This window comes from Emydura macquarii, unplaced genomic scaffold, assembly GCF_026122565.2.
Source record: "Emydura macquarii macquarii isolate MOO-44397 ecotype Brisbane River unplaced genomic scaffold, CSIRO-AGI_Emac_v2 contig_1597, whole genome shotgun sequence".
Lineage (NCBI taxonomy): Eukaryota > Metazoa > Chordata > Testudines > Chelidae > Emydura > Emydura macquarii.
Genome location: NW_027131734.1, coordinates 2,325,740 through 2,349,794, shown reverse-complemented (window position 1 = coordinate 2,349,794; position 24,055 = coordinate 2,325,740). Strand labels below are relative to the sequence as shown.

Sequence of the window (24,055 nt, the reverse complement as noted above, 5' to 3'; positions counted from 1 at the left end):
AAGAGGTCAAAGTTCCGAGATTAAGGAATATACCTGAGACCGGGTGAGACCAAACTAAACAGAAAAATCACACCTGGGTCTCCTGCAGTGGCAGTGCTAAATACTTTCCCATTATCCTATTGGGCAAGTCTCTGCTCTCTGAAGCAAACAGAGTAACTTCACTGATCTCAACAGAATTACTCTAGATTTTTACTAGTTTAATGGAAAGCAGAACATGCTGCACAGAAAAAGAAAAAATAAGTAAGTTAAGAAATGCAGCAGCCAGCAGCATGAGAAAGGGAAGCCAAAATAATGGTATTGTCTAGCTGATATAAAAGCCACCCAACCAGGGCACCTTTAGAAGGGGTAAAAGGGCAAGAAAGTGGCATAAAGGGACTCTAAAGGCCCTGCATGCAGCCAGGTGAGGATTCTCTCAGCAAAAGAACTGAGAAAGATAGCAATAAGACTGCCTCCTGAAGACCCCTACCCAAGACCTAGTATAAGGCCCATGCAGAGAACAAAGGAAGCGTTGAGGATAGGGCTGCAGTTCTGAGGAGATTCTGAGGAGCACTTATACCCATAGAACAACCTGAAGCAGCTGCTGTACATCCAAAGGATGTCTAAATTGCATTGAGAACTGTTCTAACCCTTGGAGCTGTCCAGAATCAGGAGGGCACAAGGACACCATAGCCCCCCTCCTCCTTGGCTGCAAGTTCTAGCGTAGCACAGTTCACACCACAGCTATATTTAAAAGCAAAAATGGACACAGTGATATTTTAAAAGCAAAATATATAAAATGCATGAGAAAAATCCCATTCAAATTTTATGGTTATCAGTTTTGCCAACCCCAGGCAGCCCAAAGTCATGAGGCAGGCCAACAAAAATCATCTGATTGGGGTTCTTTGGATTTGACTTCCGGCATTGGATTCAAATTTTTAAACTTTTCCACATGAGAGGAAACTTGCTTTTTTAAAGATGAAAGAGAGTTCTCACATAATAATATGACAGCAGCAGCTGGGGTTTTCATAAGCTACCAAATACCACAAAACTCACAATAAGTTACCGGTCACAATACAGGGGTAACTAGATGAAATTTAAAGGCCTGTGTTATACAGCAGGTCACATTAGGTGGTTTAACAGTGTCTCAGGCCTTAAACTCAGTCTACGGCTATGGTCAACATAAATTACATCACTCGGGGTGAGAATTAACCACCCCCTGAGCAACATAACTTATGCCGATTTAAATGCTGGTGTAGACAAAGCTATATCAGCGGGAGAGTGTCAAAGAGCGGACAAAGCTACCACCGCTCATGGGGGCTAGAGTAATTAAGCCGACAGGAGAACTCTCTCCTGTCGGTTTACAGCAGCTACACAGAGAGTTTACAGTGGTACAGCAATGCAGCTGCACCGCTGTAAACTCTCTAGTGTAGCCACGGCTTATGAATCAAGTCGCAACAGTTGGAAATACCAGACTAGTCAAACACTGAGTTTAAACTATTTAATCCTGCCCCTTTAACGTCAGCCCTGCAGCCATAAACTTCAGATTTTCCCTGTCCCAGAGGACTAGAAAGTTTTAATTCTTTATCCCATGAGCAGTTGCCTTACCTAACAAGGCAAGGAACAAAATATAAACTATATTTAATTTTTTCCACTTCATGCAAATTACTCTGAGAATGATCCATTTACTTTAAATAATCTTTTCCTAGTTCCCAAAGTGCTTTTTCATCTCATTTAAACCTGAATTGCAAAATCTTCTTGATGCTTTCCTAAACATAGATCCAGACGACCATAGCAAGGTTGCATCCCAATGCTTTCTATTCATTAGATTGGTATGGAGGTGGAAAAAGGCACATGAAGTGCAAATGTTAAGAGAACTGAGACCCCTTTAGAAACTTATACTTACCATAAGAAACCACGGAGGTTTTGCCAGTTATATGTGCAACTTTCCACCCAAAGGAATACTTAAGCAGAGAAAATATTAAAATATAAGCTTACCTTTGCAATAATAACTTCTTTTTTCAAAATCTTCATAGCATAATATTTTCCACTTGCCTTCTCTCGGACCAAAATAACTTTGCCAAAAGTGCCTTTCCCCAGTAGTTTTAAATAGTCAAAATCATTCATTGTCTGGATGGAGCAAAAATCAAGAATAGGATTTGTATTATGCAGATACTATATATATGCACATTTGCTGCACTACCAATACCAAACGGTAGCACTGACAGGAAGTTAAGACCAAATTATACAAATATGTGGATTTCCGTGATCAAATTCTGAATAGTGAAGCACATTTTAATTTAAGGCTTCAACTACATCTTTAATGCATTCATTAATATAATGATTGCAGTTTATATCTTTCTCTAGAAAAACCCCAAATAATATAAAATAATAAGTGATCTTTTATATCATATGTAATGATTCTTAGCAACAGCACATGCAGAACAAATTAGTCTTTACTCTGAAATTCACGGATTCTGCCAGTTTCAGAAAGATTATCAACTCGAGTAGATCAAAGGGAGTGAAGAATCATGGCAGCGAACAAGCTTCCTTCAATGCCAGGCTGCTGCTGACTCTGGAGCGCCACACTGGTGGGTTTTTTTTAAACACACATGATCCACTAACTGCAATACAATGCCAGTAACAGACCTTGCAGTTTAGCATCAGCAGTTGGCTTATTTAAGTCTTTGGGTATAGATAGAGTTTACTGCTTGTTTGTTTTCAGAACCAGCCTGATATTTATATTTGTATTTTTTCACTTAATTAGACTACTGCAAAATGGATTCCAAGAAATCAAAATATTAGCAGCAAACAGCCTTGGAAACCTTCATATCTATAGGTACAAGCAGGCAGGGTAAGGAGGCTGTTGAATCTGCTGAATCTACCATTGCTCACTCCCTTTTTACATGATTGGTTTAGTTATCCTGAGGAAACCATCCTGAAGTCTCTTGATGCCTCTCTAAAAACAGTTTTGAAGTTACAGAAGGCACAAATAAAGGGTGTCAAGATACTGTGAACACTGAGTACAGACTGAAAACATGAAAATAGAAATTGCAAATTTAAAATCTATATAAAATACACTGGTTTAAGAAAGTGTCTTTCTTTAAAAAAATAAAAACTCTGGAAAATAAGGAGCCCAGAAATCACCAACTGTTAGAAATCCAGGAATGTTCAGAAGGAGCTGAGCCAGAGAAAGGCATGTAGAGCTACAGGAAACAACATAATCCACTAAAGCTCATTTTCTTGTCAGTGAAAGGGTGCATCCTCATTTAGAATGACCAGATGTCCCAATTTTACAAGGACAGTCCTGATATTTGTGACTTTTTTTTTTATACGGATGCTTATTACCCCCAAACCTGTCCTGATTTTTCACACTTGCTGTCTGGTCATCCTATCCTCAACCCTGGTTTTGCTTTGGGAGAAATGGGATTTAATGATAATTCTCCCACTACTGGGCTATTCTCAACATGTTTCCATGCCTAGTTATTTTTGCTTGTACTTAATAACGACTGCGCATATGTGCACACGCACATAAGTACACACTCACATACGCACACACTCCTCTCTTATGAAGGAAAAAAGAAGATTGCTTGTATGGGCAACTGGTCCTCCCATCTATCACCCATCTCAAGTGACAAAGGTGCATTTAAGCTACTTTTCCATAAGCGTACGCGTCTCACTGTCACACTTAGGTGGGGAGAGACTCTTCCATAAAACAGCCGTTGGTCTCAGGCAATGTGTACACAGCTGGGAGCCAGAATACTGTGGGTTCTGGTCTCACCTCTTCTACTGATCAGTGATTATATTTCTATGCATGCTCCTCTTACTGACCAAGGGCTCATATCCCTACCCTAGGGACAGGAAACTATCATTCCCCACAGTTTATAAATAAAGTAATTGAGATGTTGCACATGGTCACTTCAGGCAGAGGTAAAAAAAAGAACCCAGATCTCCAAGACAAAAGCAATTCAAAACTCCTCCACTTAGCCATGATGCCTTTGGGAGCGGGTTTGCAAAACCTACATGCCTGACTGTGATGTCTCAAACGACTAGATCACACTCTGCTGCCAGAACCACAAACAGAACCCAGGAATCCCGATATCCAACATCCCACTGCTGTCTCATTTACAGTTGTGTAATTCACTGGCAAAGCATATGTCATTTCCCTCTCTAGGGGCTGACCCATATACAAAATAAGAGTCTACTTTTAGATCATTTACTCCTTTAGTTCAAGTGGAAGAAATATGTGTTGCGGATCTGAATCCTGTTGACGATCCATGATGGAAAAGACAGTATGTGATTATCTAATTAAAGTCTGTTTATAATGCATATGCACAAGGGACATAACTGAAGTTGCACCAACCAAGTTAATTCTGACATCCCCTAACTTATAAGTACTTGGCTCTGCAACCTTAACATTCAATGTAGATTTTTAAATGTAAAATATAACAACATAGAGGACCACCACTTCAGTTAGCACTTACTGGATGACTAAACACCTCATTACATTGCTGATGGGCTACAGAAAGTTTTGCCTGTAGGTCACCAGTCTGAATCCAGCCCAACTCAGTGGAACTTAAAAGTTGTTCCCACCTAATGTATGTTTGGTGGCTTCCATTTTAGTGAATTTTAGACAATTTTAGTGAATCACATTTTCGGCTACTGCTTGATAAACGCATTATCATGCTTTCCACTACATGGTAGATTCAGTAGAGGCTCTAAGAACTGTGCAGACCATGGAGAACAAAATATTCCTGTTCTCCCTAGAAGAAATGTTATTTATCATGAATTCATAGATTCTAAGGCCAAAATGGATTACTGATCATATAGTGAGTCTGACCTCCTGTAAAACACAGGCCAAAGAACTTATCTGAACTAATTCCTGTTTGAACTAGAGCATATTTTTTAGAAAATTGTTCCAATGGTCAATTATCTTCATTGTTAAAAATGTGTCCATTAACTCTAGTCTGAATTTGTTTATCTTCAACTTCCATATACTGGATCATGTTGTACCTTTTTCTTATAACGGAAGAACCCATTATTAACTTCCTGTTCCCCATGTTGGTACTTAGAGACTGTGATCAAGTCACCCCTTAACCCTCTCTTTGTTAAACTAAATAGACTGAGCTCCTTGAATCTATCCATATAAGGCAAGTTTTCTAATCCTTTATTCATTCTCGTGGCTCTTCTTTGAAACCTCTCTTGTTTATCAACATCCTTCCTGAAGTGTGGACACCAGAATTGGACACAGTGTTTCTATGGTCACACAAGTGCAAAATACAGAGGTAATATAAAGAACGGTTACTTACCTCATAACTGTTGTTCTTCGAGATGTTGCTCATGTCCATTCAGAATTGGGTGTGTATGCACCACATGCACCGGTGCTGGAAATATTTCCCCTAGTGGTATCCATAGGACTGGCTCTAGTGCCCTCTGCAGCAGCACGCGTATGCGCTAGTATATAGGGTGCTGCCGGCCCCCCTCCTTCTCAGTTCCTTCTTGCCAGAACTCTAACAGGGGAAAGAGAGTGGGTTGTGGAATGGACACGAGTAACATCTCGAAGAACAACAGTTATGAGGTAAGTAACCCTTCTTTCTTCTTCAAGTGCTTGCTCATGTCCATTCAGAATTATGTGACTTACCAGCAGTGGCTCCAGAGGCAGGCAGGAGTTCACAGACATGATGACTGCAGTATCACTCTGCCAAACCCAGTATCATCCCATACTTGCTGCAAGATGGCATAGTGGGATGTAAACGTATGTATCGAGGGCCACGTAGAGGCTCTATATATGTTCTGAACGGGTACACGCACCAGGAAGGCCGCTGAAGATGCCTGCGCCCTTGTGGAGTGGGCAGATAGGGAAGTCGGGGGCATGACCCCCCACTTGTTCGTAGCAGGTCCGAATACAGGCTGCAATCCAGGACGAGATCTGCTGGGACAACACTAGACATCCCTTCATCCAGTCAGTGATCGCAAGGAAGAGCTGCGCGGAGCAGCAGAAGGGTCTGGTCCTGTTGATGTAGAAAGCCAATGCTCTCCTCACATCGAGAGAGTGGAGATGCCTCTCCTCATTGGATTTGTGAAGCTTCAGACAGAACACTGGCAAGAATATGTCCTGGTTAACATGGAAGTGGAAAATGACCTCTTGCAGAAAGGCTGGGTGAGGACGAAGCTGCACCTTGTCCTTGAAGAAAACTGTGTATGGCAGCTCTGAGGTCAGGGCTTTTAACTCAAAGACCCTCCGAGCCGAGGTGATCGCCACCAGGAATGCCACTTTCCAGGACAGATGCATGAGGGAGCAAGAAGCCAACAGCTCAAATGGCGGTGCTGTAAGTCTTGAGGTTTAGATCCCACTGAGGGACCGGGTCTCTCATCAGCAGAAAAGGTCTCTCCAGGCCCTCGAGGAATCTGGATGCCATCCTGTGGGAGAAAACTGACCTGCCTTGGATTTGAGGGTGAGAGGTCAAAATCACCACCACGTGCACCTTAATAGATGAGAAGGCCAAGCCTTCCTGCTTCAGATGAAGCAGATAGTCTAGGATCATCTGAATACAGGATTTGGTCAGCGAGACGTTTTGACCTGTCACTCAGCAAGTTAAGCGTTTCCATTTGACTAAATAAGATACCCTCATAGACAGCTTCCTGCTCTCCAACAGGATCCTCTGAACTTGGGCAGAGCAGTGGCACTCATCCCTGCTCAACCATAAAGCATCCACACCATCAGGTGCAGAGTGGCCAGATCCAGGTGGAGCAGCTGGCCCTGGTCTTGAGAGAGAAGGCCTGGTCTCAATGAGAGCGACCATGGCCGAGCCATCAAGAGCTCTGATACCATCCAAAACCAATGCTGCCTGGGCCATGCTGGGGCTATCAGGATGACCCATGCGCTGTCCCTCTTGATCTTCACAAGGACTCTCTGTATGAGAGGTAGCAGGGGAAAAGCATACAAGAGACTTCTCGTCCATGACAGGAGAAAAGCGTCCGACAGGGAGGTATCCTCCAACACCAGGAGGGAGCAATATTCAGCACACTTCTTGTTTTCCCTGGTAGCAAATAGGTCATCTCGGGGAGTTCCCCAACTTTGGAAAATGTTGTCAGTTACCTCCTGGTGGAGAGACCACTCCTGGTGAGAGCCGAAGGTCCTGCTCAGATGACCTGCTCAGATGGCCAATGTATGTTTTAAACCCAGTAGGTGCACTGCTTCCAGATAGATGTTGTGGATCACACAGCACTCCCAGAGACGTAAGGACTCACGACAGAGGGCTGAAGACCTGGCTCCCCCTTGCCTGTTAATGTAATATATGTGTTGTCCGTCTGGACTCTTACCACTTCGTTGGAGAGGTGTGGTAGGAATACCTTGCAGACCAGGCGAATCGCCCTGAGCGCCCTGACATTGATGTGAAGAGACGACTCTTCCCTCAACCAAATACCCTGAGTCCTTAGGGCTCCGAGATGGCCACCCCAGCCCACATCCAAAGCGTCTGATACCAACGACAGAGTCGGTCTGGGGGCCACAAAAGGTACCACTGCCATTACATGCCAAGGATCCAGCCACCATGACAGGGAGGTAAGTATATGGGGGAGGGATCATGAGTACTCTGTCCAAGGAGTGTCTGGCCGGGAAGTAAACCATGGCAAGCCACAAATGGAGTGGCAGAAGACGCATCCTGGTGTGTCAGACCACGTACATACACCCTGCCATGTGCCCCAGGAGACAGACACACTCTTGCTTGGTGAGGGGGTGGGCCATAATCAGGCTATGAGCCTGGACGTTGCTAAGAATCTGTCTTTGGACAAGAGCACTTTGGCTTGAATAATCCAGGACTGCCCCTGTGAACTCTATCTTTTGAACTGGTGTAAGTATTGATTTTTTGCTCATTTATTAACAGGCTCAGTGACTGGCAGGTATCCCTCATGCATCCCTTGATGCTGCGTTGAACCTGCCCCTGCGACCAACCATCCAGGTAAGGAAAAACCTGCACTCCTCTGCACCTGAGGTGGGCTGCCACTATAGCCATGCATTTGGTAAATACGCGCGGTGCGATGGAGAGGCCAAACGGGAGGACCACAAATTGGTAGTGCTGGGTGCCCACAATAAACCACAGGAATTTCTTGTGGCCCGGGAAGATTGCGATGTGGAAATAGGCATCCTTTAAATTGACGAAGATGGGTGTAGAGACCCAACGATCCCAAAGTAGCCCTTGAGTGTTTCAGTCCTGCAGCCTGGCATCAGTCTGGTCCACGAAGAGGGAGGAACCATCAAAACGAGAGGTCCTGGATGGATTGCTGGACTTCCGTCTCCTCATTGACACCGCGGAAGCCATAGCCCGCGCTGCTGAGTCCACAGTGTCCGATGCCGCCTGTAGGAGGCTCTGGCCACTGCTTTCTCCTCCTTCAGGACTTCAAATTCCTGCTTGGAGGACTGTGGGAGGGAGCAGGCAAACTTTTCCAGTGACTGCCAGGTATTATAATGGTAACGTCCTAAAAGTGCCTGCTGATTGGACACCTCAGCTGTAGGCTCGCTGTTGAGTACATCTTGCGACCAAATAAATCTAATTTCTTGGCCTCTTTATTCTTGAATGTTGAAATTTGTCCCTGCCGGTCACACTTGTTAGCTTCTGCCACAACTAGCAAGCCCGGGGATGGGTGCATGTATAAATATTCAAACCCCTTGGTGTGTACATAGTATTTCTTCTCTGCCTGCTTAGATGTGGGAGGCAGGGAGGCTATGCCACAGAGCCTTAGTGAACTTCAGCACCCCATCATGCACTGGAAGGGCCACTCTGGAGGGAGCGGCAGGACTCCAAAGAGTTCATCCACTGGCTCAAAGTTCCTCTATTTTGAGGCCCAAGTTAGCTGCTATCCGCTTCAACAGGTCTTGGTGCATCCTGTAATCGTCCAGAGGGGCAGTGTGAGAGGGCCTGTGACAGCCTCATCTAGCGAGGAGGATGAGGAGGCAGGAATCTAAGAAGGCTCTTCCTCCCTGGTCAGGGTGGTAACTGAGGGGCTATCCGAAAGAGTCTTCCCAGTCCGACCCAATATCTGCTTCCGGTGCCGCAGCCAGGCCCTTAGATGATTGTGGTGCCGAGGCATTCGCAGACGACTGAGCATACGGTATCGTGGTCTGAGGGAACCCCCATGGATTCCAATATTGCCAGGGAACTGGCTATTGTCCTGCGACCACCCGCCCATTTGCAGCAGCACGGGAAACCAAGCGGGTTGCTTGGGGGCTTGTCCTTTTGAATCATAGAATCATAGAATATTAGAGTTGGAAGGGACCTCAGGAGGTCATCTAGTCCAACCCCCTGCTCAAAGCAGGACTAACCTCTGCTATATCATCCCAACCAGGGCTTTGTCAAGCCGCAGCTTAAAAACCTCTAAGGATGGAGATTCCACCACCTCCCTAGGTAACCCATTCCAGTGCTTCACCACCCTCCTAGTAAAAAACTTTTTCCTAATGTCCAACCTAGACCTCCCTCCCTGCAACTTGAGACCGTTGCTCCTTGTTCTGTCATCTGCCACCACCGAGAACAGCCTAGCCCCATCCTCCCTAGAACCCCCTTTCAGGTAGTTAAAGGCCGCTATCAAATCCCCCTCACTCTTCTCTTTTGCAGACTAAACAAGCCCAGTTCCCTCAGCCTCTCCTCATAAGTCCTGTGCTCCAGCCCCCTAATCATTTTTGTCGCCCTCCGCTGGACTCTCTCCAACTTGTCCACATCCTTTTTGTATTGGGGGGCCCAAAACTGGACACAACCACGTCCTCTCCCAAGTCCGAGGAGCTAAATGCTGGCGACCATGGGGGAACCGATGCCGCGTGCTTCTCCATGCTGCTTCTTAAGCATCTGGACTCCGGTAATGGGGAGCAGTGCTGAGAACCCAAGCGCTGTTCACACCTTGACTGTGTATTGTCCTTGGACTGCTTATAAGGACTTTCACAGTGCGAGGGCCCTGGAGATTCTCCAGGGGGCACTTACAAAGTGGTGCTGGGGGCTTGGAGAGTGCCAGCATTCCGGAGATCAACTCTGGCATTCTTCGGACTGGTACCGATGGTCTGGTGACGGACACCTGGCGACGGAAGACTCAACCCCGCCTATGCCAATGCGGTACTGGGGAGCGGTGCCGGGATTCTAGTGACCACTGCGAAACCAGCATGGAAGGGAGGAGCTGCAGTGGAACCAGCACTGGCTTACCTTTCGACTGGCCCCCAGCCTGGCTATCTGATCTTCAGTGCCCTCCTCTATCCTCCTGCAGTGTAAGTGGCACTGGCAAGGCCAACAGGTCATTCACTGCCTGGAAAGCCTCACGGGTAGAGGAGACCAGTAAACAGTGTGGGCCTCTTCAGTGGCATCGGAGTCAGGCTCGATGCCCTTGCAGGCAGAGGCATTCTCAGGGCCGAATCAGCTTTCCTTGAAGTGCCCGAGCTCTTTTTCTCTGACTTTGGCTCTCTTTCTCAGCATGTGCCTCTCTCTTTTTTGGTACTGGCGATGTTGAACGGTGCCGTGCAGGCACCGACACCGGAGGAGCACTTTTAGTTGATGCCGCCGTACAGGGTGCATAGTCCAATTGTGGCTCCGACACCAGTCTGGGTGCCAACTCCATGAGAAGGGCCTTAAGTCTAATGTCCAAGTCCTTCTTGGTTCGAGGGCAAAACTCTTTATAGATCTTACACTTTTCGTGAAGGTGGACTTCCCCCAGGCACTTCAAACAGCTCTGGTCCAGGTCACTCAATGGCATAGGCTTTTTGCTCAAAGCACAGGGTTTAAAACCCGGGAACCGGGGCATGCCCCGACCCTGGGTAAACAACTAACCAATCAACTACTAACTACTAGGTAATAAATTCAAACAACAACTACATATACTAGACAAAACAAAGAACCACTTGAAACACTGTGTCTTGCAGGAGCAAGAGAGTGTTCCAGCACCATCATGGGCGGTATGATAAGTTATGGCCAAGTGGCTATGAGAGAGTCACTGAGGGCAGATATGTAAGCCTCAGATTGGTCAGAGCCCTGTTCCCAACCAGCTGGGAAGGGGTAACCTTATGTTAATGAGACCACCTGCAACTAATTAAGGGGCCGCCTAAGACCATTAAAAGCTCTTGCTCTAGTCAGAGGGCTGGGAGAGTTTGGAGCGGTGAGAACAAGGAGCCAGGAGCTGAAGGAAGCAAAGCAAAAAACCAGAAACAGGAGTGAACTAGAGGGCAGAACTACAATAGGGGAAAGTTGACACCAGCAGGAGGGTGGCTACTAATGCTCGGGAAGGGCAGCGTGGGGAAGCAGCCCAGGGAAAAGACTGTAGTAGTTAGGCAAGCCAGCAGCGGAAGGCTGCCACCATCAGGGTCCCTGGGCTGGTGTCCGAAGCAGAGGGTGAGCTCGGACACCCCCCACTGGCTGAAGCTGGGATGGCCAGAGCTCCCCCCCCAAGGAAGGGGTGAAGACCCCACAGGCCCCAGCCGGGGCTATAGGCTATGGAGAGGGCTGACTGCCGAGAGAAGCGCTGGACCCAGGGGCGCTGGGCGGATGGCCCATCAAGCGCCACACCACAGGGGTAAGAAGGAACTGAGAGGGAGGGGGGCTGGCAGCGTCCTCTATATGAGCACATATGCGCGCCACTGCAGAGGGAGCTAGAGCCAGCCCTACGGATACCACTAAGGGAAAAATTTCTGGCACTGGTGCATGCGGCACGCACACACCTAATTCTGAACAGACATGAGCAAGCACTCAAAGAACCTATCTATCTACTTCTATTTGGGGTTCCCGTTTATGCATCCAAGGATTACATTAGTCCTTTTGGCCACAGTATTACACTGGGAGCTTATGCTCAGATGATTGTACACAGTGACTCCCAAGTCTTTTTCAGAGCCACTGTTTCCCAGGATAAAATCCCCCATCTTGTAAGTATGAACTATATTCTTTGTTCCTAGATGTACATATTTACATTTGGCCACATTAAAACATATGTGTTTGTGCCATGCCTACCAAGTGATCCAGAATGTTCTCCATCAGTGACCTGTCCCCTTCATTATTTAGCATTCCCCAAATTTGTGCATCACCTGCAAACTAGCAGTGATGATTCACGTTTTCTTCCAGGTCACTAATAAAATATTAAATAGCAGAGGGCCAAGATCCAATGCCAGCAGAACCCCATTAGAAATACATCTACTTAATGATTCGCCATTTATAATTATGTTTTGAGACCTGTCAGTTAGCCAGTTTTTAATTCATTTAAGTGAGACATGTTAATTTTGTATCATTCTAGATTTTTAATAAAATTGTCATGCCGTAGTAAGTCAAATACCTTCAAGAAGTCTAAATATATTTCATAAACACTATTACCTTTATTGTTGAAAAACCTGCCCGTAGATAAATAGAGGGTTTCCTTTTCCATGATTGTCTATGCCTTTTACCTGCACTAAATATTCACAACTGTGTTTTAAGATTAAGTTTATGGTTTTAGGTAAACTGTTTGCAAATTTGATCATTAAATAATTTGTATAAAATGCCACACCTGGAGCTGCACAAAACCTGAGAGCTATGGGCAAGTGACTAAATACATTTGCTGATTTATCACAGGAAACTCAGAGGCATAAAAGAAATGAAGTCAAAAATTGCCAGTGGCTGGGGGCATAAAGAGTTGTGAAGGTCTTTCCATCCAAACCACAGATCACAGATAATGATGAACTCTAGAAGTTTAAACAATTTGATCATACAAAGAAGTTTTTAGAACAAAAGGCTTATACCCCAGAGACGGAAGGTGATTAAAATGTAGAGATCATCTCAAAAAGGACCTCATCAAAAATGTTTCTTTTACTCAGTTTCAAATTTATATGATTATTTTCTTATTAAAAGCTTTATCCTGTTTAATTTTTAGTGAAGATTTAGCATGATTACTTTCCTAAAAATAATTTTATATATTTTTCCTCCAGTTATGGATGTAACTGTACATTAAACTTATATGGATATATTGCCACGTTGATACTATTTCAACATGCTGACATACTAATGTTGATCTCTGACCCCTCAATTGATGGATTTTTCTTTTCTCTTCCATTAGTGTTTCTATTAACTCAGACTTAAAATCAATTGTGCTTTTCTTTATCCTTATTTACAGAAAATTTTATCTGTAATAATTGTTAAAAATCCATAAAGACGATTAAAAAGATAATCAACATTATTTTACATGTGAATAGGCAACTGTGAAAGTTCTTAAATCAGAAAGACTGTTTATTAACAAATGTTTTAAATTATTATACAGTGACCACCTATCATCAAACGCTAATGCTCAATCCTGATCATAAAGATATTACTCTAGGTTCTAAAAATGAGGATTATTTGTTCAGTAATTACATGGATTCTTTCTCAGTTATTGGCAGATGATATAATATATCTAAACCCCTGTGGAGAAGCAGAGAATTGGCAGAATGCTTTTGTCTTCTAAATTAAAGAGCTTTCTACAATCAATCTATAAATCTTCTCCACATGTAGGTAGTACATGATACAGGTACTAGTTAGTGGTGATAATTACTCTATTGCTGATTAGCAGTAGTTTCTTTCATAGATTGAGAGAAAATGGTACCTGCAATGAATAAATTCAGAGATCATTATTGTCAAGGCTGGAGAACCATAAAGAGTCATTAATTATAAGGTTGGTGTTTTATAAAATACCCTCTAAAACGTAAGAACCCAGTCAAAATATTTCCTGTCAGATTCATGACAGAACAATAATCTTGGGAGTACTGAAAGTTCTAGGAGTGTGCAGAAGATATTAAGAATCTGCACAAAGTGTCTGGACAAGAGAGGCACAACAGAAATTCATCTACAACCTCTTCAAGGCAAAGACTGTCTTTTGTTTTGTATAGCATACAGCATCAAACATACCATCAGCAAAACAATACTAAATATTTGATGATAATGAATATCTCAGCTACCTCAAAAAATGTTCCAAAATTAATAGAACTCTAACAAAATATGTAAATTAGGAATTAGATCCTGGGACTTCCAGTCCTGATTTCTTTTTTTCACTAATTATACATTGATATAGATTGTATAATCGCCATCCACATTTATCAGTCCAGATAGTTCCAAAGTCAATATATTTATTTAAGCAAGAGAGTGAGGAAGGGAACAGAGAATGAGAGAAGAGGAGAAGACTACGACAAAAAGAAAATCAAGTAATTAATTTTCTCTTGTTCTGTGTTCCAGCCTGCATAATTACATTGGGGTGACACATGAAATTTTTAAACAGATGTCTGAAGAACTTCTAAATTATAACTCTGCTGTTGCAAACAGGTCCACCAGGTAATGTGTGACCAAAGTGTGTGGTGACCACGTTGAAGATGCTAATCATGTATTTTCCACCAAAGACTAGCCCTTCTCTAGAGCCCTATGTTTTTTGCAAATACAAAATAACACAAAACAGAACCAAAAAATATATAAAACGAAACAAAATGAAAGCTCACCCCACAGCTACAGCTCCTATCCCATGAGGGTGGTCCTAAGTTCCCATTCCAGGCATGATGGGGGGGTGATGAGGGGCAAATTTGAGTGAGTGGTGTTGCAACCTGGCAGGCCCTGCCCTGCAGGACAGAAGCCGCTGCCGTGGGGTGAGCGCAGGGCTGGCTCCCTCTACAATTCCCTGCCCAACCCCCACCTCCCATGGCAGGATCCAAACCATCCCCCCCCCATTCCCCGAATTTCTCACCTCACACCCCCTCCCCACCCTCTCCCCCTCCCTCCCCCCCACACAAAATGGATAAAACAAAACAACATGAAATTTAAAAAAATAAATAAATGAAAAACTATAAAAAAATAATCATGGGGCTCTAGTCTTCTAAAGGCATGCATTTTTAACAGTGAGAGTAATTAATCATTGGAACAATTTACCAACAGTCATGGTGCATTCTCCACCACTGACAATTTTTAAATCAATAATGGATGTTTTTCAAAAAGATACACCCTAGGAATTATTTTTGGGAAGCTCTATCGCCTGTGTTATACAAGAAGTCAGACTAGATGATCACAATGGTCCCTTCTGGCCCTGGAATCTATTTATCTCCCCACAAATCATAATTAGAACTTTGACAGAACATGCCAGGTCACCTACTTTGTTTTAGCGGTCTTGCAAACAAACATATAGCAAGCAACTTTCTTGCTCTTTTTTGTGTTGAAGTAGTGAAAACTGCCTGCCTGAGAAGGGCCTAGAGGTATGAATCCTACAGAGTGAAAAGCACGAGAAATCCCCATGCATCAGAACAGTGGCTTGGCCAGGAGATGAATAATCTAGGGTTGGGCAGAATTCTTTATATCTTCATGTATAAACCTGGCCCTTCATCCCTTGGGGAACGGGACAACAGCTTGATTACAGCAGCAGGGGTGTAGCTCCTGGTGGGCCTGGGTGGGCACTTTGAAAGCAGGCCCACCCAAGCTCCGCTTAAACTACCTGTGCAACTGGAGCTTTCTCAGCCGGTGGCCTCCCGACCTTCCTGCTTCCAGTCACGTAGCCAGAAGCAGGAAGTTTGGGAAGCCACCAGCCGAGAATCACTAAACTGCCCGATGCTCCAGTTGCCCTTGGATTCATTTCCCGAGCACTATTCTTCCTGCGCATTGAATAAGGTGTGTCCATGCAATCCTCAATATCCATTTAAAAAAAGAGTCCACCATTCTACCAACCACAATCAATCAAATAAATCATAAGACAACAGAGACACTATTTTAGTGGGAGCTGAGTTTAAAAAAATTATTATGATTGTGTGCTCATCCTGCTGGCTCTGTAAAAACAACTAAAATATGCTATTTCCAGTACTTTACATATTCCTGCTGATATCAAGGGAGGTGGTGGTTTAAAAACAAGGAAGTAAATAAAATAGTCGTCTCCTGCTTTATTAAAAACTAGAGCACAGATATCTTCACAGAAAGCAAAGAGCAAGGTCATAACGAGCCAAATCCTGTTAACTTTTCTCATGCAAACAATAAATGTCTTTAAATGGGACTATTTACATGAGAAAGGCAAATAAAATGTTTTCCTTTAGGGCAAATCCTATTTCCAAATTTCCAGAAGAGTAAAATAATAAAAGGAAAAATATGAAAATGTATGATGAATTAGTTGGCAATTTTTTAAAACCCTGGCACAGGAGTCAGACTCTGAAAACATAAGTAGCATGTATATCCATTTCATTTGATTCCTGAAAGGGTGAACTGTGGGCTCAAGAAGTAATAGTTATATTGAAGTATCAAAACTAGAGGAGTTCAGCTTACACCTTAATAAAATAAATGTTTACTTCCATCCCTTATGGTAAATTGAAACTTTTCTATAAATAATTGTCTTTGCATATTGCTAACATAAGTACACAACTATACACAAGCTATTTAAATATTAAGGAATCTTATCAAACATCTCTGTATCCTATTACCTTTCTTTTATGATGTGTTGTGGAAGCATCCATCTCCTCCTCTCCTATATTGTCTATCTGTGAAGTTGGACTACAGTTCATTCTCTCCTCTTCTTGCCTCTGAAGCCGGTCTGCTACAGCTTGAATGGCTTCTGTCCATTCTTCCCTATCAAGAATAAATCAAAGTTCCTATTAATAAAAATTCAAGGCTTGACCTCTTTTGCAACCAAATGGTTTCTAATGATTGTGCACATAGCGGTAGTATTTCTACCTGCAAAGTTCTTATGCTACATAATAAAGGAGTTACTGAAGTACTTTGCTGCAATTTACTCCCAAATACTACAGTCTGGCATACAGTGGTATACGCTCTATACCCAGCAGCACAGGGTATATGTGCATGGTAGACTATATCACAATAATTAAATGAGTTTGATTTTGTAAATATTTTAATAGCAAGTTAAATATCTTAATGAGTCAAAGTATAGCTCAGGGCTTAGTGACTGTAGGCAGTATTCTGCAGTCCTAACAGAGTCAGTGTTTCTTGGTGATCTTCATTTAAAAAAAAAAAAAAAAAGCCCATCAAGAAACAAGAATTGCACAGTATAAGGCAATGATGTGCTATTCAAACAATCTAGCTACATTTAAATGTGTGTATATATCTGTACTAATATAACATTAACAACGCTGAAAGGAAAGCTAGTAGCTATGCAATTTCTAACATAATGCCGAACCATGGTATTAATCTCAATTGGAAGAAGGCACTAAGATAACAAGGCTTTGCTTCCTACTTCACAATACAGCTAAGTAATGATACCGTGTATCATATTATTACATGGCACCTCATCTCCTGTTTCCTATACACTTATCTTGTGTATGAAGAGTTAATTCTTATACTTACACTTAAAGATGTGTGTATACATCTACTATAGTTGTAGGATATTGCCTTTTGTGACAAAACAAAAGATATACTAGAAGAAGTGAAAGGAAGGAAATTCAGAGCTATTGAGAGAAGAAAACGAGTTTCAAATTTGGTTTGTTGTTGTTGAAGATTTAACACTTCAGAAACACGTCATGACACAGTTTTGGATAAGCTGAACACATTCTTTCCATTCAGTTACATAGCATTCTTATTTTATGCTAGATACAAATTAGGAACATTTTATACAGGCAAATATATATATTCTTAAAATAATTGCACACAAATAATCAGATTATGCAGTAATCAAGATTGAGATTTATGCCATACTGGTATCTGTGCTGAAACTTCTCCTCAAAGAATTTGGAAGACTAAACATTCCTCACCTTTCCTCTGGAGTGTCTACATGAAATGTCCTCTCTATGACAGTTGTCCACTGAAGACATCTGATAATAAATGTGTTTGGCTTTGGTCGCTCTGTTTTCATTAGCTGGCATTCTAGAAACATATAAAGAACATTTTTTTCTTATAAATGTTGCTATGATAATATGGGAAGAGCAAATAAAATTGTTTACTTAGATTACATATAGTTTACATACACATCTAGTATTTATAAGAAGCCACTGAACGAATTTACCTACTGCATAGTTGAACCTATGTACTGGGATAGATTTCTAGCAGGATGCCCCATCGGCCTTAATGGTGCATTAAACTGGGCCGATCTATGAATTCATTCCCAGTGTACTGTGGAAGAATTTGTCTGTCCTTCTCTGGGGCTCCTTCTGTGAGGAAGTGCTCTCATGGGTTTTACTGATATCATACCATAGGTTTACCAGAAGGCTGGTGTCTACTTCTAGCCAACTGACAGCAGGGCTGAAGGATTTCTTGAAGGTCCACATCTCCAGGGAAAGCAGAGCCACCTGCCTCCTGCTCAGGGGGCTCTGCGCTAGGGAATGGGCATGGTTCTAGCCCCAGCTAGGCTTCAGCCTGCATGGTCCATTGAAAAGTGTCTAGCGGTTCGGATTTGACCTGTGGTCTGCCTATTGACTACCCCTGCCATAAGGAAATTAATAATTCTCTCTTCAGAACATCATTTGAATAGTGTGCAGTAAATAAGGTATAAAGCCACACAATAAATGAAGAAAACAAAATATTGACTAGCTGTTCACTATGTTACCACTGTCCATCCTGTGCACTGAATGAGACACGGGTCCTATGGAAAAAATAGCACGTGATCATGAAATACAAAAATCATCAGAACGCATACACACAGTGGGACTAAATTAATGTTATACAGGTAACCTTAATTCTGGCATTTCCTTCTGAATGCTTGATTCTGCAATCTTAATAATGTCCTTTTAACACTGTTTGTTTTGCATATAATTTATATGCAAATTTTCCCTAAATAGCAGTATGGGATTTAGAAGTGGGATGCAACCAGGCTTTTGCCCCAGGTTTCATTTTAGAGTCTCAGATAGAAAATGCCAGTCAATGTAAGCACTGAAAGCTCATAAATGTCAGTCCAATCAACAGATAGTCTGGGAAGGGAGGAACATACAGCAACATTTATAAAAGTAAATCAATATTACTATTTTTATTTTGTCTACACAAGACTGTGTATCCATATTTTCCTTATTCATTAACCAAATCTGAAGTTTAGTCAGGAAGATACATTCACTGCTGGATTTAGGTTTACAGATGTTATGTTAATGATTTTAAGAGTGCACAGAGCATAGATAGGCAATGATTTTCTATTTTAATTTGTATTAATCAACATAAAGCAAGGGGACACACTTTGGTGTTACTGAGAAAAATACAGGTGAAGACTCAGCAGCAGAATGACTTATCAGGACTTTTTATTTGCATACCATAATATATGGACAGAAGGGTGACATAAAATGTATGCTCGTTTTAAGTATCTTGAAATGCTTTTTTATGCAATGACAAATACTGCATTTTCTGTAATTTAGGAATATATGTTTTTGTTCTTGACATAAGTTTAACAAACATACTGTGTATAATTTATTATTAATGTCATCATAATTATAGAAATAGCCTTTAGATGAAATTTTAAAAAAACTATAATTTTATAAACTGCTTGGATAGCTGTGGTTTAGAGAGGAGATAATCTAAATAAAGAAAAACAGTTCTGTTCTGTGCTATAAAGAAAGTGGGGTGATCAAAGACTGCTATGATGGAGATCTGAATTACTGTCAAGCCATCTTTTATAAAGATAAGGGAGTTGTGGTGTTATATTATGTTTTGCAGATGGCTGTAGAGTATTCCATTATGTGCCCTCAGCAGAATGGTGAAAATTCTGTTGCTGGAGCAGCACAGCAATATCTTCTGAACACAGCTTGTTAAGAAGAAACTGCTACTAGATGAAAGAGATGGCTCATTCTCTCAAATTTAGAAGCAAGAAGGTGAGGTGCAAGCTACTTCCCCTCCCCTCTAGCCAACCAGGTTTAGTTGACACAGTGGTAAGACAGCAGTGCCCTGTCTACAATCACAATCAGACTTCCACTGGTGGAGCTGCAGTGGCACCTGACCAACAATGGGGACAAACACTACTGTTGACAAAGTCTTAGTGGCATTAGGGGATGCAACTGCACATTTTTCAGATTCTGTCACAGAATCAAGATTGTTTGCACAAGGCATTCTCGATCCCTATCCTTATGAGCTTTCTGGGTTTCCAGGAAAAGATGTGTGCACTGGTAGAGTGAGGGGATAGAGAAGCTGCATAGCTGAGGTACAGTGGTCAATCTTTGAAATAACCAACTGCCTTATATAACTAAATAAAATTACCTCAGTATTTGCCCTATATTAAGCATATAGAAGAATAAAAATATATTTCTTTATATAAAGGCAAAAAATGGTGATTGTTTAACACTGTGAAGCTATCTTTGAAAAGAAAAGGAATGCAGACTTCTCATTAAAATGAACACTTAAGTAATCATCTGATTTCTGGCAAAGGTTGAAAATGAAATCTCCCAAGAGCTAATGGAGCATTCACGTTTATGAATCCATTACAAAAAACTCCTACAGTACTGAGCATTGACAAAAGAAATCATATCCATCAGATATTGTACAATACTGAGTACACACTGTTCGAGCGTCAAGAAAAAGTCATTTTGGGGACATCTTGCAGGACTCACATTAGAAAACTTTGCAAAAAATGAAAAATGAAGATTATGTCAAAGTTTCATTTCAGAACACTACTGCCTGATATAACCTAAACATTTCCAAAAACATTCTTTTATGGATAGATATCATGCATGCAAACTTCAATCAGAATGCAGATTTTTAGAAGTTAGAATGATCAAAATGAAAAATGATGCCTATAAGGGGAAGTTACTTACTGTAACTGATGGTTCTTCGAGATGTGTGGTCCCTATCTGGATTCCTCCATGGGTGTTCATGCGTGTCATGCGCCAGAGCTGGAACTGTTGAAAACAGTGTCCGTCGATGTGCATGCACACCTCATGTTGCCCATGTGATACGTCCAAGGTCTTATATGTCCGTGCGGGTTGACGCTCCCTCAGTTTCCTCTTACTCTAGGCAGAGGAGACAAGGGGTGGGATTGGAATCCAGATAGGGACCACACATCTCAAAGAACCAACAGTTACAGTAAGTAACCTCCCCTTCTTCTTCAAGTGATGGTCCCTATATGGATTCCACCATGGGAAGCATAGTGAGCAGTAATCAGAATGGAGGTGGGGCTAGGCCTCTGTAGAAGCTAAAGTTTGCAAGACTGCAATACCCACAGGTGCATCAATGGAGGTAGTATTAGTATTAGTCAACGCAATAGTGAACCGTGAATGTGTGCATGGAGGTCCACATTGCTGCTTTAACAAATGTCTTGTCAAGGGACATTGGCAAGGAAGGCTGCCTGCACCCTTGTGGAGTGCGCCTTGATACTTGGTGGGAGTTAAACATTAGAAAGGGAGTATCACATTGTAATGCAATGGACAATCCAGAGGGAAATACACTGGGAAGAGAGCATGTCCTTTGCAGTGATCTGCTATAGCCACAAAGAGCTTAGGTGATGTCCTGAAGAGACGAGTGCATTGGCGGTAAAAGGCTAGTGCCTACCTAACATCAAGTGAGTGTAGGGTTCTCTCCCTGTTGGAAGAGTGAGGTTTGGGGTAAAAAACAGGAAGGTGAACAACTTGGTTAAGGTGAAACTGGGAGGCAACCTTAGGGAGGAATTTAGGGTGAAGCCAGAGAGAGACTGTCCTTGTGGAAAAAGGTAAAGGGGGGGGAGGGGGTCTGCCATCATGGCTGCTAGCTCGCTAACCCGACGAGCTGAGGTAATAGCCACAAGAAAGACAATTTTCATAGACAGGTGACTAAGGGAGCAGGAGGATAAGTGTTCAAAGGGTGGCCTTGTGAGTGCAGAAAGGACTAGATTAAGGTCCAAGGCAGGGCTGGGACTTCTGATGGTTGGAAACAAATTAAGAAAACCTTCTGAAAATCTAGTGACAGTCGGATGGCTAAAGACAGAGAATCCATCCACCGGTGGAAGGAAAGCACCAATGGCCACCAGATTAACGTTTATGGAGGAGTACGTGAGGCCGGACTGTTGTAGGTGGAGGAGGTATTCCAGGACTCTTGGGACGGACATGCTAGATACAGGATAATGATTGTTCTAAGCCCATTGAGTGGATAGCCAATTAGCTTGATGGGCTCTGGTCACCGGATGTTGGCTATGCACAAGTACCTGTCGTACTGGGGAGAGACAGGCATTATCTATACGTGAGCTCCATCCAAAAACCATGCTGTGAGTGGAGTGGTGCCGGATTGGAGTGTTTGAAGCTTCTGTGTTGTTGTGTGAGAAGATTCTGTAGGAGAAGAAGGGAGATCGGGGGGCGGATGGAGAGGTGTAGCAGGTCCAAGTACCAGAGCTGTCTGGGCCACAATGGGGCTATGAATATGACCCACGCCCGGTCTTGTTTCAGTTTGTGGAGCACCCGAGGAATTAGCAGAATGGATAGGATGTATCGGAGAGCTGACATCCATGGGATGAGGAAGGCATTCTCCATTGACCCCTTCTCCAGCGAACCTCTGGAGCAGAAGAGGAGAAGATTGTTGTTCATCACTGAGGCAAAAAGGTCCCACGTCGGGGTTCCCCACTGTTGAAAGATGTCATGGAGAATGGGGTCATGGAGCTCCCACTCATGAGAGAGATGGAAGGAGCGACTCAGTTTGTCCGCAAGGACATTGTCTGACACAGGTAAGTGTGTTGCCTGTAATATTATGTTGTGTATCAAGTAAGAGTGTAGGTAGGGGAACAAAGAGTGACCTAGTCGTCTCATGTGGGTCACCACCACTGAGAAAACCTTCGTGAATATCTGCAGGGCAGTGGTTATTCCAAAGGGGAGGACGTGGAAGTGGTAGTGTGACTGTCCTATGTGGAACCGGAGGAATCTGCGATGGGCAGAGTGGATGTCGACGTGAAAATAAGCATCTTTCATATTAAAAGCTGCGAATCAGGCCCCACATTGAATGGCAAGGGTGATTTGAGGTATTGTTACCATTCGGAAACTGAATTTGCAGATTAATTTGTTGAGTGCCCATGGTCTAAAATGGGTCTTAGGTCTGAGCCCTTCTTTGGGGCAAGGAAGTAGGGGGGAGTAGAATCCGTGGTCCCAATATCTGGCCGGGACTTGCTCTATGGCACCCTTTTGGAACAGAGCCAATGTTTCCTTTTGCAGGAGCTGAGTTTAGTTTGCACCCACCTTGGTGGCCCATGATGAGTGACAAGGCAGAAAGGTGTGAAATTCTATGGAATACCCTTGTCGTACAATGTCTAGGATCCACTGGTCAGTAGTGATCTTGCTCTAGTTGTTGTAATATGGGGCAAGACGACCTCCAAAGCAAGTGGGAGAGCCTGAGGTTGGATGGGGGAGAGGTTTTCGGATCTCTCTGTAAGAGTCAAAAGTGCTGTCTTGGGCACTGATGAGGGATAAAGGTCATTGGGGTGGCAGCAGAGGAATATCTAGGTCTTTGTGAGTGTTGCCAGCAGTGTTGTTGCTGCTTTTGTAGATGTGGGGGGTAAGGTTGGTAAGTAAGTCTAGGTTGATACCGGGGCCAATATGCTTGTCTGTGTTGAAAACGTGTGGGGGCCAGGGTATAGAGAGCAAAGGGTAGCTCGGGAGTCCTTCAATGAGTGTAGGCTTTCATCTGTTTTATCACTAAGGCCTGGTCTACACTGACAATGTATGTCGACAGAATGCAGCTTACATCGACCATATAAAGTATGCATCTCCACTGGCATGTCAATTCTGCCGACCGAAATCATTGTAAAATTTGACTTAATAAAACCACTTCCACAAGCGACATAGCGCTGAAGTCAAATTGTGTGGGTTGAATAGGCATCACTGTAGGCAAACAGTCATTCTGGCTCATCACCAAAGACATGTCACTTTTATGAGGAGCTGCATGCAATTCTCGGCAGTAACCCCACTACTATACCACTATGTAGCATAGATACCGCCGCAGAATCACAGTCCAAGATGAATGAGGAAGATTGTGGATGAGGAGGAGGAGAACAGGGGACAGGCAAGCGGGGTATCCACTCTTCCTGAGAGCCAGGACCTCTTTGTTACCCCAGAGCAACCCAGCCAGACACAGGACAGTGTGAGTGATGCTGGGGAAGGCACATCTGGTAAATGTGTATAGCAAATCGCATCTGTAGTTATAGCCCAGACCACCTTCTTATCTCTTGGAAAAAAAGGATTTTGTATTTGGGGGGGATGAGCTTCTTAGGTGTTGGTCCA

The 24,055-nt window shown here is 43.1% G+C and overlaps 1 protein-coding gene across 3 annotated transcripts in view; it reads right to left on the bottom strand.

The window, feature by feature from the left end:
• Positions 1-24,055, bottom strand: part of AKT3 (AKT serine/threonine kinase 3) — a 268,842-nt gene that overhangs the window by 84,074 nt on the left and 160,713 nt on the right. For all 3 annotated transcript variants that reach the window (XM_067555260.1, XM_067555262.1, XM_067555261.1), the window contains exons 4-6: positions 17,663-17,774; positions 16,382-16,526; positions 1,975-2,106 (exon numbers count right to left, since the gene is read on the bottom strand). In XM_067555260.1, coding sequence (XP_067411361.1) covers positions 1,975-2,106; positions 16,382-16,526; positions 17,663-17,774 — 389 coding nt within the window. The remainder of the gene's footprint in view (positions 1-1,974; positions 2,107-16,381; positions 16,527-17,662; positions 17,775-24,055) is intronic.